The 12,559-nt window shown below is 54.7% G+C and overlaps 1 protein-coding gene across 6 annotated transcripts in view; it reads left to right on the forward strand.

The window, feature by feature from the left end:
* MINDY4 (MINDY lysine 48 deubiquitinase 4) overlaps positions 1-12,559 on the forward strand; it is a 114,067-nt gene that overhangs the window by 78,999 nt on the left and 22,509 nt on the right. For all 6 annotated transcript variants that reach the window (XM_070616156.1, XM_070616153.1, XM_070616152.1 and 3 more), the window contains exon 13: positions 3,403-3,470. In XM_070616156.1, coding sequence (XP_070472257.1) covers positions 3,403-3,470 — 68 coding nt within the window. The remainder of the gene's footprint in view (positions 1-3,402; positions 3,471-12,559) is intronic.

Raw genomic sequence — 12,559 nt, forward strand, 5'->3', positions numbered from 1 at the left:
AGGGGCATATCCAGGGCCCGCAGTGAGACCCCCTTGAAGGTGCTCCAAGGACTGGAAATGCTGGTCCAAGCAGTAACAAGAATTCTCCACATTGACAGAGAGAGTTAGAGCTTACTCATGTAAGAGCTCGTGTCCCTTATTTCATTGCAGTCCTGCAAGTGGGTATGCATTGCAGGCACGGCAGAGGGGAGGCAGACCTCGAAACTGCCTGGCTGCCCCACGACAGGGCCCAAGTCCATGGCAGAAGCAGGTAGGCATTCCAGAAGGGGAAACTGAGACTAAGAGAGATTTGTGACTTCCCTAAGGCGACATGCAAGTCCGTGACTTCCCCAAGGTGAGATGAAAGTCCAGAAGAGGAAGCTGAGACTAAGAGAGCTTTGCCACTCCCTAGGGTGACATGCAGGTGTGTAGTGGAGCTGTGACAAGGGTGCTGGTGGCTCAGGTCCTCCTGGGCCAATGTCCCCCTGTGCAGGGACATCAGCATTACTCTTTGCAGTTATCAGAGCACTTCTACAGACATGGAGCCCATGAAATATGCAAAGTAGGTATTCATTAACCTTGTTTTACAAATGGGGAAACTGAGGACCACAGAAGTGAAGTGCCTAGCCTGAGATCACAGAATTAAGCTAAGGTTGATGGAAGCTTGTGGTTGATTCATTCATTCCATTTCTACTTCCAAAAAAAGATTTGAAGTTGCTTACAAAAAATGACATAGCTCAGGGCTCTTCTGTGTTCAACCATAGTAAACTTGCCCTCGCTTGCCTCTGGGCCTTTGCACATGCCTTTTGTCTTATCTGCAATAGTGTTCCTTTCTCTTCTGATTCCTCCATGTCCCTTGGGTTTCTATTTAGACACCACTTCCTCCAGAAAGCCTTTCATGATACCCCTTCCTCCCTATACCCCAAGTCTGTTGAAGGCCCTTCTTGTGTGTTTCCCATCAGAGCAGAGCTTCCTCACCCTTTTCAAGGTGCTTATTGTTCTTTCTTCACTGAGTTACTCCCCGTGAAGGCGGATCCATGTCCACCTTGTTCACAAGTATAGCCTTAGCAAGGAGCATCCTCTTGGCACAGAAATTTCACTCAGTAATTTTTTTTTTGAGTGACTGACTAATTGAATTACTGGATGAAAATAATTTTGAGGAAAAGAAAAGATAATTTTATCAGAAGCTTGAGCTGAAATAGTTACCACAGTTGAATACTGTATTTGGTCTCTGAGCTTCCCGGCAGCCACGGCAAACATGGAAACATGATAAGTTATATTATTCTCATTGTTCTAGGAAAGTGAGCTTTTTTTCCTGGTTTTATGCACAAAAAGAAACTGATCACACATAAGGAACATGGGCTATTTTTTTTTAATTGAGTTAATGATAGGTTACAATCTTGTGAAATTTCAGTTGTACATTAATGTTTGTCAGTCATGTTGTAGGTGCACCACTTCACCCTTTGTGCCCACCCCCCACCCCACCTTTCCCCTGGTATCCACTAAACTGTTCTTAGTCCATAATTTTAAATTCCTCATATGAGTGGAGTCATACACAGATTATCCTTCTCTAACTGGCTTATTTCACTTAACATAATTCCCTCAAGGTCCATCCATGTTACTGCAAATGGAATGATTTTGTTCTGTTTTACAGCTGAGTAGTATTCCATTGTATATATGTACCACATCTTCTTTATCCATTCATCTGTTGCTGGGCACTTAGGTTGCTTCCACGTCTTGGCTATTGTAAATAATGCTCCAATGAACATTGGGGTGCATAGTACTTTTGGGATTGCTGACTTCAAGCTCTTTGGATAAATACCCAGTAGTGGGATGGCTGGATCGTATGGTAGTTCTATTTTTAATTTTTTGAGGAATCTCCATACTGTTTTCCATAGTGGCTGCACCAGTTTGCATTCCCACCAGCAGTGTATGAGGGTTCCTTTTTCTCCGCAACCTCTCCACCATTTGTTACTGTTTGTTTTAGATATTTTTGTCATTCTAATGGGTGTAAGGTGATATCTCAGTGTAGTTTTGATTTGCATTTCCCTGATGATCAGCGATGATGAGCATCTTTTCATGTGCCTATTGGCCATCAGTATATCTTCTTTGGAGAAATGTCTGTTCATGTCTCCTGCCCATTTTTTGATTGGGTTGTTTGATGTTTTGTTGTTGAGTTGCGAGAGTTCTTTATATATTATGGATATTAAGCCTTTGTCAGATATATGACTTGCAAATATTTTTTCAACATGGGCTATTTTAATAGGCAGCATCCTTAACAGCAGTTCACAAGAAGTGGTATCATCTCCAAAAAGGGATGAGTAAGGTCTTCACACTGATTTGCAGTTGGGGGATGGCATTTCTCCAGGGAGTGAAAGTGACATAGTCCATCCCACTAGGCTGTGGCCTGCTGGGCTCGCTGAACAGGTAGGCGGTGAGGAGCCAGCATACTGACAGCTAACACGGGTGCTGGGCCCTGTTCTAAGGGCTGTACAAGGATGCTCTCACTTAATCTTCACAACAACCTGAGGAGGGTAGGTGGGTCCTATTATTATTGTCCTTGTTTGACAGATGAGAAGACTGGGGACAGAGAAGTTAAGAAATGTCCCTGTGGGAGTGGTAGAGCCAGGACTTAAACCCAGGCAGCCAGGCTCCAGGCTCTGGGCTCCACACTGGGGTCTGGACCAGGGGGAGACGAGCGAGGTGCTCGCCTTGGGCGCAAAATTCAAGGGGCGTATGGAAAACCTCAGTAATCAGCATAAATAATAGTTTAATGCAATATTTAAAAAGTATCCATCCAAAAAAATCCATGATGGATAAAATATGAAAAATTTTAAAGAGACAGGATCTGCCCTTGCTCACCTCACTATGCCCTCCGACCCGACTGTGCTCCAAACCTGCTCTCTGGGCTCTCAGCACAGCACAGTTCCTCAAAGGAAGGAATGTGCAATCAGGAGGAGCCCCAGGAATCCCACTGGGCCTCTTACCAGCTGGGGGACCTCGGGCCAGTCGCTCAACTTCTGAGCCCCAGGGCCTTTGCATGGCAGAGGGCAGCAATAAGTGCTTCTCCTGTGAGCCTGTGAGAGTTTTAGTGGGATGATGTGCACGAGACACTTGCACTTGAAAGGCACCTGCCCTGCCTGCTGCTGTGAGCTTCCAGGACTCAGCAGTCGCGTGCGTGCCCCTTGGTGGGCACTGTGTCTGCTCCCAGGGTCACTCAGGCTGGTGTGCTCCCCATCCTTTAGAGCATCTGGTTGGTGAGACCTGCGTGGGGTCTGCCATTGGGGCCACCTGCCATCCTCTGGGACCCGGCTGGAGGCAGCTGGCTCAGGGTCAGGCTGCTCCCTAGGGTGTGGCCTGCGAGGAGGGGAGAGGAGCGGGGAGCAGACCTGATGGGGGCTCACTCCCTTCTCCTCTTCCCAGTTTGAAGCGGGCCCCCACGGATGCGTCCTGCTCACCGTGTCGGCCATCCTGTCCAGGTCCACGGAGCTGTGAGTATCTTCCTCCCTCGACTCCTGGGGCTCGGCCTGTCTGTCTGCTTCGCTGCCGCCTCCCCAGAGCCCCGGGCAGGGCTTGGCGCCTGGTGGGTGCATAGTGAGCGTGGTTGAAAGGATGAATGAAGCAGCGGAGTAGGGGATGGTCGGTTGGCTGGTGGGGGAGACACGTTACATTCTGCCTACACCCTACCTTCTCCTCGGTCTCCCCACGTGTGCTGGGGCATGGGTGGCGGGGGGTGATCTGAGAGACACCCACCCACAGAGAACTCTTCTTCCCCATCCTGGGTGCCGCAGCACCCCCGTGGGACTGCAGTGTGTGCATCGTTGAGTACACTGTGGGCTCCCCCGGGCATGTGTGGGGATGCACAGCTAAGGCTGAGGCCTGGGGAATGACTGAGGGCCCCCATGAACTCAGGGAAGGGGGATTCACTGTAGGCCAAAGCAGTCCCACAGGCTGCAAAGTTCTGGTGTAGGGCCAGCCCAGAGGAGATGAGTGGCGGGGAGGCCTGGGGTCTTGGAGGCAAGGGGAGCGGGGAGGACGTGCCCTCCCCCCACACCCCTTGCCCCTGGGCTGCCTGAGGGCTGGAGTTCCTCCATCACACTCGCTCGCTTGTTCCCTTGGAGGTTTCCTGCCTCTTACTGTATGTGTCACCTGGGCATTATGTCTCCAGAGAGGGTAGCATATTAATAGCACATTAATAGTTTGGTAAAGTAGATCCATTGCCCATCCATTGCAGGCAGAGAGCAGACCCCAGAGGGTGTGGGGACCTGGGGAATGAATTTCCACATTGGAGGTTGGGAACCAGTCTAAGCCGGTGGCCCCGGGAAGTCGGGAGGTGGTACACCCAGGCTGGGCAGGCCCTGGGAGACGGGAACTCTTGCTCCCCACAGCTAGGCCTGGGCCTGGCCCTGTCCATGTCTCCCGTGGCCTCTGGCCTGGGTGAGAGGAGGAGGGCAGGGGTTCCGTGGCCTCATGCTGCTGGCCTGCCTGCAGCTCACTGCTGCTGACCTTATTAAATGCGTGTGTGCGCACAGCGTTTTCTAACAGCATTTTTCTTCTAATCCTGCCATAATGATATGTTTCATTCCTGGCCTGGCTCACGTGCATGGAGACCATAAGCTGCACCACCTTCTCCCCAGGCCTGCATCTGCTAATCCCTGGGCTGACGGGGTTGGGTGGGGATCTCCGGGTGGGTGGGTGAGATGCCTGAGCTTGCTGAGGAGATGCTGAGCTCTCAGAATGGCCAGGCTGGGTGATGTCTGGCTGTGTGATCCTCTCAGCCTCAGTTTCCTCATTTGTACAGGGGGCCCTCTGGCTCTGAGGGTCTAGGACTCTGCTTGGAGTGGCAGCTGCCGTAGACCCCACTCACCAGCCCAGGAGCTGGGCACCGCGTTTACACGCCCGAGCCTGTAGGGAGCGGCTCTGGCAGCCCACCCCATCTGCGGGGGCCAGCAGGGCTCCACAGCCAGGCCACTCTTCACGCTGTCCAGAGCTGGAGGATGGGGGCTGCTTCTGGCCCCTCCCCTCCCCATCCAGCCAAGCCTGGCGGGGGTCAGTTCCTGCCCAGGCCGTGGCACCTGTGGGGCATCTGTGTGAGGAAGGCTGCCCTGCTGGATCTGCACAGCCTTGTGCTAATGGGCCTGAAGTCACAGCCCTGTCACCCCTCTCCCCTCCACCACACACATACACAAACACACACAGATACTCAGAGACACACACACAAGTGCACAGATGCACATAGACACAGAGACAAACACACAGACACACACACAGAGGCACACACATATAGACATACACACAGACACACACACACAGATACTCAGAGACGCACACACAGGTGCACAGATGCACATAGACACAGAGACATAAACACAGACAGACACACATACAGACTTACAGACATACACAGACACACACAGAGACACACACATATAGACACACAGACACACACTTATAGAGAAACACACAGACATACACAGACACACACATATAGACACAGACACACAGACACACACGATTTGGTGGACTCGCCTCCTTCCCCTTGTTCCCAGGGCAGGGGAGAGAGTGTGTAGACAGTCTCCATGCCCCTCGGGGCCCCTGAGAACCTTCCCAGGCCCTGGAGGCAATGGTGTCAAAACCTGCCCCCCGGGGCACCTTGGCCAGCCCTGGCCCGCTTTCCAGGAGGACCAGGGGAGACCCGCTTTAGCCTTGGACCCAGAAGGGCACCAGTGGGGTTTGTCTTGCTCCTATGGCCCCCCTTTCCTTCTTTAGGAAGACTGCACAGAGGACATTCCCATGGCAGTAAGAACAAGAGCAGCGGGCGCCTCATAAGCTTCCCCTGTGCCAGATCCTCTGCTGTAATGTTGTACATGTGAAGCTCCTTTCATCGCCACAGCTGCCCTGTTAGGTGGCACTGCTGTGATGACTGTCCCCATCCCTGGCTCTCAGATGAGGAAGGGAGACTGTGAGAGGTGAGTGGCCCGCCCCAGGTCACACAGCTCTGACCAGGCAGCCTGGCCCCAGGGAGGGCTCTTGGGGTTTGCGGTTTAACGACCCGAACTTGGCAGTAAAACCGACTCAGTTTCCTGTCTCCATCCTCCTTTGGTCCTGAGTTTCTTGCTCTGTGAAGTGGGGATTGGAATCCCTGCCTCGTAGATCAAATGAAGAAATACATGTCGTGTGCTCAGCGCGGCTCACGCTGGGCGGCCAGCCTCGGATGATGGCCGCTGCTGGTCCAATCTCATCCAGCTGTGCTCACACACCTCTTGTGTTCCGTCCTGTCTTGTCATGCCCTCAGTCTTGGCTTGGTGCCCTGTGGTGGAGACAGGGCCACAGGGGCGTCCTGCAGTTGGAGATGTGTCCACCTGTGGCAGCGCTTCCCCTTGGCAGGCACGTCTTGAGCAGCCTGGGGGCACTGCGTGCCCTTGCTCGGAGGAGACAGGAGAAAGGACAGCGGCAGGGCCAATCCCTGTCCTGGGAGTGAGCCGCCCAGAGGTGTGCTTGCGAAGACGCCAACTCACTCTTACTCTTTGAGCTTCAAGGAAACTTCTAGTTAGACTGAGGACTTCAGGTGAGGAATGGTGCAGGCCTGGGGCAGCCTGTGCCGCCTCTGGGGGCCTCTCCGGACCCGCACACTCTCCTGACCCAGGCAGGCCCAGGCTGGCTGCCTGACCCTCCATGCTCGCATGGGGCTGCCGGGACCTGAGCATTGCAGTGGAGTTGACCTGTTGTCTACGTGGTCTGGCGGGGCTTCCTGTAAGGGGTGGCACCTGTGAGGAGGAAGGACAGACCTGACAGCAAGGACAGGAACAGCCTGTTGAGATGCTGCCTGGACCCTGTGAGAGTCACGCTGAAATTATTTAGGAGAACGTGTTAGCGTTCCTGGCGTTTCTGGGGACTCCTTGAAGGAGCCGTTTTCTCGCCTTGCCTTTGGAAGGGGAGCTGCAGGACGGTCTGCTCCCTCTCCCTGCCAGTCATGCTGCGCTCCGGTGTTGCTTCCCTCGGCTCCCGGAGCCTCCGATCGCCATCCTCGGGTGGGATGCCAGGCCGGGCTGAGGGTTTGTTGTGATTCGCTTGGCAGTGATAATGGTCCTGGGACTGTGAAAACGCGCCTCATCCCGGCCTCTCTCTGGGGTAGGCAACTCTCAAAGGCCTTTCTTTATGGACATTTGGGCATCTGGGGGCCAATGTCACCAACACAGGCACCATTTGTCAGCCTGAGCTGAGAGGCTTGTCCAGGGCAGCCCAGTGTGACAGGTCACACGACAGCCTCCCACCTGGTGGCTACAATGTAGTTTCAGGACACCTGGGTCCCCATCTCTGCTGCCAGCAAGCTGTGTGGCGGACTCAACCTGTGTCTTCAGCTGTTTATCTCTAACAGGAGGGGGTCAGACCAGTGCTTTTAAACTCTTTTTGTAGTGAAACGAAATCTGATTTTTTCCAAATAAACCGTATCCGGAAGCTCACTATATAAAGCAGATGCAGCAGGACCGCTGGGAGTAGAGCAGCGGGATTGGGAAGCAGAGAGCCCAGCTCCCCCTCCGCATCTCCCCGCCCCGTCCTGGAGACCCCTCCTTGGAGAAGGCCTGGCTCTGCAAACACAGCTGAGAATCCGCAGGAGGGGACGATGCCCAGGGTTTCCTGCTCTGGGTTCAGATTCAGCTGTGCCATCCCATTGCCGTTTTGGGGTGATCTGTCACTGCTTTGGGCAGTTGGAAATGTGTCCTGGTAGCCCAGAGAGAGAGCAGAGGCTCTCAAATCTTAGGCTGTTCAGCCAGGGAGAAGCGGAGTGGGGGGCTGGGAAACCTCCCCGGTCCTTTACAAACAGTGTGTGTCTGGGTGCATTCGTGATGGTGTGTGCATGGGTGAGAGTCAGCGAGGCTGCGGGGCTGGCTGAGATGATGTGGGTATTGTTGGCTGTGTCCAAGATTGTGCAAAGGGCGACTTGATTGTGTGTGTGTGTGTGTATGCGTGTGTGTGTGGCTGAGGGCATGGCCGTCCGTCCCCCCTAGCTAGGGCTCTCAGACTCATGCCTGAGGCTCATGGGCAACCCTTGCACCAAAGTCAGTGCTTCCTGTCCATCGGCTGTTCCCAAGCCCAATGCAGCCAGGGGGAGGGAACCACCGGCAGATGCAAACGCAGCAGAGCACAGCCTGGCCACTTCACCCTCAGAGGCCGAAAGAACAGGAGCGAAGCTAGCCGTTGAGTTTGGTTTACCCTGGGCCGACTGCAAAGCTTTGAGAAGGTTTTATTCTTCTCCACTTGATTTCCAGCCATCTACCTATTTTCTTTCCTAAGATCTCGAGTTGCTTACAGTAAATCTCATACAAGCTTTCACGCTCTCCCAGCTCCACTGCTTTCCCAGTCACACGACCTAGAACCTTCCCCAGCATGCTCTCACAACCCCAGAGATGCTCAGCACCTGGGGTGAGGGCCAGCTCCGAGCCAGGCCTGCGCCGCGCTGTGCAGGGGTGCTCCAGCCCCCAGGGAGCCGGCGCTGAGCCGGGGCCTGCACAGGGGAGGGCTTGGGTAATGCCCACCTGGGAGCTCAGGCCTGGGCGGTGGGGGGCGACAGCTTGTGAAGCAAACCTTTGCATGCAGGGGACCCTTGGCATTCATTACAGCGCGACTTTGGCTGCCCAAAGGCAATCTTGAAAGTCCACTGTCGGCAGTGGTTTGCCATTTGCTGAAGTAGTTTCTGAATAGCGCTAGCCAGGCACTGAGGGCGAGGGGCAGCACCCACACCATGCTGGCCCTGTCACTCTCTGTGTCTCTCTCCAAGAGAGTAAAAACAACAAGCACTCAGTTTATTTCTTTGTGGAAATAGCCCTGAAATGAAAGCCAACCATGAGTGTTAGTAATGCAAAGGCAAGCGACAGATAGTCCGTTCTTAGCCAGTGTGAGTAGAAAACAACACTATTAATCAACTCATCCCAGGGCTTTCAGAGTGGCTAGCTCCAGGAACCCAGACAGTGCCTTTGGGACTTGTTGTCCCTCCTTCTGTGTCTTCACTCTTCTTTCCTTGTCTTAGCCATGTTCTCAGGAGGGCCCTCCTGCATGGAGATCCCGGTGGAGAGGGAGCCCTTGCTCCAGCACTCCTCAGCCTGCTCCTGATGCCTCACGGTGGCCAGGCCTGGGCTGCCCCCATCATGGGGCATGTGAACACTCAGAAGGCAGTGAGGACCCACAAGGTCTACCACACAGGCTGGGAAAGGGGGGTGCCTATAATCAGGAACTGGAAGTTTGGGATGCATCAAGGAACAGGAGAGCAGCTGTGAGTTTAGGGTGGGTCAGATCTGGGCCTTGACAGAGGCCCCACAGGCTCCTCTCAGAGATGAAGAAATGCACTGACAAAGCTTCTTGTTCTGGCAGAGCTCCCTGACCAGAGCCCACCTCAGGGAAGCTGGCTGGGCCTGTGGTTTGCAGCGTATGGATTTGAGTGGGGGGCTGTTCTTGTTGAGAGTCCCAGGTCCCAGCTGTGCTGCCCTGATGGGGGTGGGGGGACAGATGGGATACGCGTCAGTGCTCTCCTCCACCCTCCTGTTGCACCCGCGTCACCTCTTGCAGCCCAGGATAACGAGATGCACACAGAACCACCCAGACTGGGCGCCCCGAGTCCACACGGACAGCAGCTGCTTTGCAGCCTGAACAAAGCCCGCAGCCTCTCTCACCTGGGTCCTCCCTGTGGAACACGAGAGACCAGACAGGAGGGCGCAGGGCCTTCCCGCCCGACATGCCAAGATCTTTCGACTTTAGCTGGGAAACAGGACGAGAGGAACTTCCTCAAGCAACTCCAGCCAACTTCAGCCTCCATTCAGAGTAGGCTGGAGGCCATGCTGCTGAGCTCTCTCAGCAAATACGTCTGAAGGGACCAGGGTGCGGGTGGTGGCAGACCCAAAGGGCCTGCGGCTACCTTTGTCACTGGAAACAGCAGACACTCCACCCAGACCCTCCTTCTTCAACTGACCTCATTCCCCTCCCTGCCTTCTTTTCTGGGAGCCCCCAGCTCCCGTGTCCCCCAGCTCCTGTGCAGTGACCAGGGGCCTGTCCGGTAGATCTCTGACTGGCTCCCTCTGGGGTCCCGTGAGGCCCCCTCACCCTGTGGAAGGCAGGTGCTGGAGCGGGGAGGCAGGCTCCCTCACTGACACCCTGCACTTTGGGGCTTATGGCAACCCAAGGGGCAGGTTCAGAGCCTGGGGCCATCATCCCATTTTACAGAGGTAGGGACCGAGGCTCCGAGAAGTTAAGGGCAGGTTGGTGGCATAGCTGACACCATCACCCAAGTCTGCTGGCTCCCAGTCTAAGACCCTGTTCCTGCTTGCCCTCTTTGGGCTGGGCGAGGAGTGACAGGCGCTGTTTGGCTGTATCTTCCAACTTAGAGGGAGAAGTGGAAGACAAGACCCCCGGGGAGGTCCATAGCAAACCAGCTGCTTGTCCCCCTGCCTCCCTCTCCGTTTAATTTCAGCTGGCATGGTCTGGGCCAAAGCAAGCCTGGTGCCAGGCTGCTGAGGTGGCAGGTCATGGCCAGGGAGCACCAATGGGGCGTGGCTGAGGGCAGTGGGTCTGCCCATGGACACTGAGCCTGAGGACGGGTTTGGGGGGCCACCTCCCACAGCAGAGAAGAGCCACCAAGCCCAGGCCACACCCGGGTTAATGGCAGTGCTGGAAGGGCCTCCTGAGCCTCTATGCACCTAGCACCCTGACCCATTCACCCAAGGGCTGCACCTCCTTGTTCCACGAAGGCCTTGGGCGCCCAGATAAAGAGGACAGGCCTTGGGAGGAGGGAGAGGCAGTTAACCTCGTGGAGGAATCTTCTGCTCCAGGCCAGCCCCCGCTGCTTGGGTGGGAAGCTTCCTTCCGTCTGCCTCTGCACCCCTCCTGGGATCCAGCTTCTGGAAGCCGCCCCACCAGGCCTTCCTTGCAGCCTCCACACTGGGATGAGTGTGGGCAGGCTCACATAATTTAGAGCCCATTTGCCATGTACCTGCAGGGTTAGAGCTCAGTTCTGGGTACCAGGGGGCCAGACGGACACAACATGTCCCTGGCCCTAACGTCCTTACTGCAAGGAGGGGCCCGGCAGATGCACGAAGAGCAGTTGGTGGTGCTCTTAGGAAAGGACGTCCAGGAGAGATGCGGCATGTCGGATGGAGGAGGCGAGATTCGGCAGGGCTCGGAGGGATACGTGGGAAGGGTTTTGGCAGGCGGCAAGGACAGAGTAGGCACAGGCCAGTGGTGGGGTTTGCAGGGAGTAATCACACGAGGTCTGGTTGGGGAGGAAGGTGCTGGCACGTGGGGAGAGGACTGGTGGGTGGTGAGGGGGAAGGCAGCTCGGAAAGGGCTTGGACATCTCTAGTTTCTCTTCCTTCCTCCAGGCAGGTCCCTCTCTCTCCTCCACACACCTTGCCCCGCCTCATGGGCCCCCATCTAGCTCCTTCCTCTCCAGGCCCCTGGAAATCATAGCTGTTCCCTCCAACCTGTGGGCCTGTTTGCAGTTTGCAAGGCCTTTTTATGGCCTCGGCCCTTATTGCAACAACCCTTTGTGGTGATAATTGTTGTCACCATCAGAGGATGATATACCTGAGACTCAGAGATGGCAAGCAGTTTGATGAAGGTCACACAGCGCAGGTGTCAGAGGGGGCCTGACACCCAGGTGTTCTAACTCATTGTCCACTCCTTCTTGGCCTTCCTGGGAAAAAAGTCAATATCCGCTCTCTCCAAATTCTTTTCATATATTCATGGCTGCGTTTCAACCGCTTGGAGGCCTCTGTTTATTCTGGGTTGTTGGCTGTGAAACGAATGTTTGGGGTTGCAGGAATCATGATCTCATTGTTTTTTGATGTTGTTGTTATTGTTGCTATCGTAGGAAAAAGGAAGCGATGTTTATTGAATGCCAAATGCTTTATATAGCTCCTCTCATTCAGTTCTTACAGCCATCCGTACCAGAAGGAGGCATTAGCATACCGTATTGCAAGTGGGGAAACTGAGGCTCGGAGGGGAACAACAGTGGATTTGAATCCAGGGCTCCCTGACTTCCCAGCCCAGGTTCTCTTAGTTGTTGCACAGCTTGCCCTTTGCTCTATTGATGTCGCCCTCAAAAGTCAATAGAAGTCCCACCAAACGAAAGGTTGTGGTCTCTGGAGGCCACTGCAGGTGGTGGGTGGTGCAGTCCCTGGGGAGGGGCCAACTGGGAGAGACGGGCAGGAGCTGGCCCTGCGGGATGTGGTGGTGGCCCGGGGGCCTGGTACCCCAGAGGTCAGGTGGAGGGGAGATGGCTGGTCGGGTCTTCCCAGGTTAATTACTACCTGTTTTAGGGGTGATGTTTTAAATATCAGCGTCGTGGACCAGGTACACTTGTTCACATCCCAGAAGGTTCCCGGAGGCCCCTTGTTCCAGTCCTCTGGTTTTATAAATGACCAATCAGGCTGAAAGAGAGGCAGGGACTTGGCGGAGGTCACTTAGCTAGTCTGAGGCCAAGCTGGCCACTGCCCTGCCTTGTGGACATTGATTTTAGGTGAATGGCTGTGACCATAGATTGGAACCATGTCGCTGGGCCACTTGGACATATTTTCTTTCTTATTCAGAA

Source organism: Equus przewalskii, chromosome 4 (genome assembly GCF_037783145.1).
Source record: "Equus przewalskii isolate Varuska chromosome 4, EquPr2, whole genome shotgun sequence".
Taxonomy (NCBI): domain Eukaryota; kingdom Metazoa; phylum Chordata; class Mammalia; order Perissodactyla; family Equidae; genus Equus; species Equus przewalskii.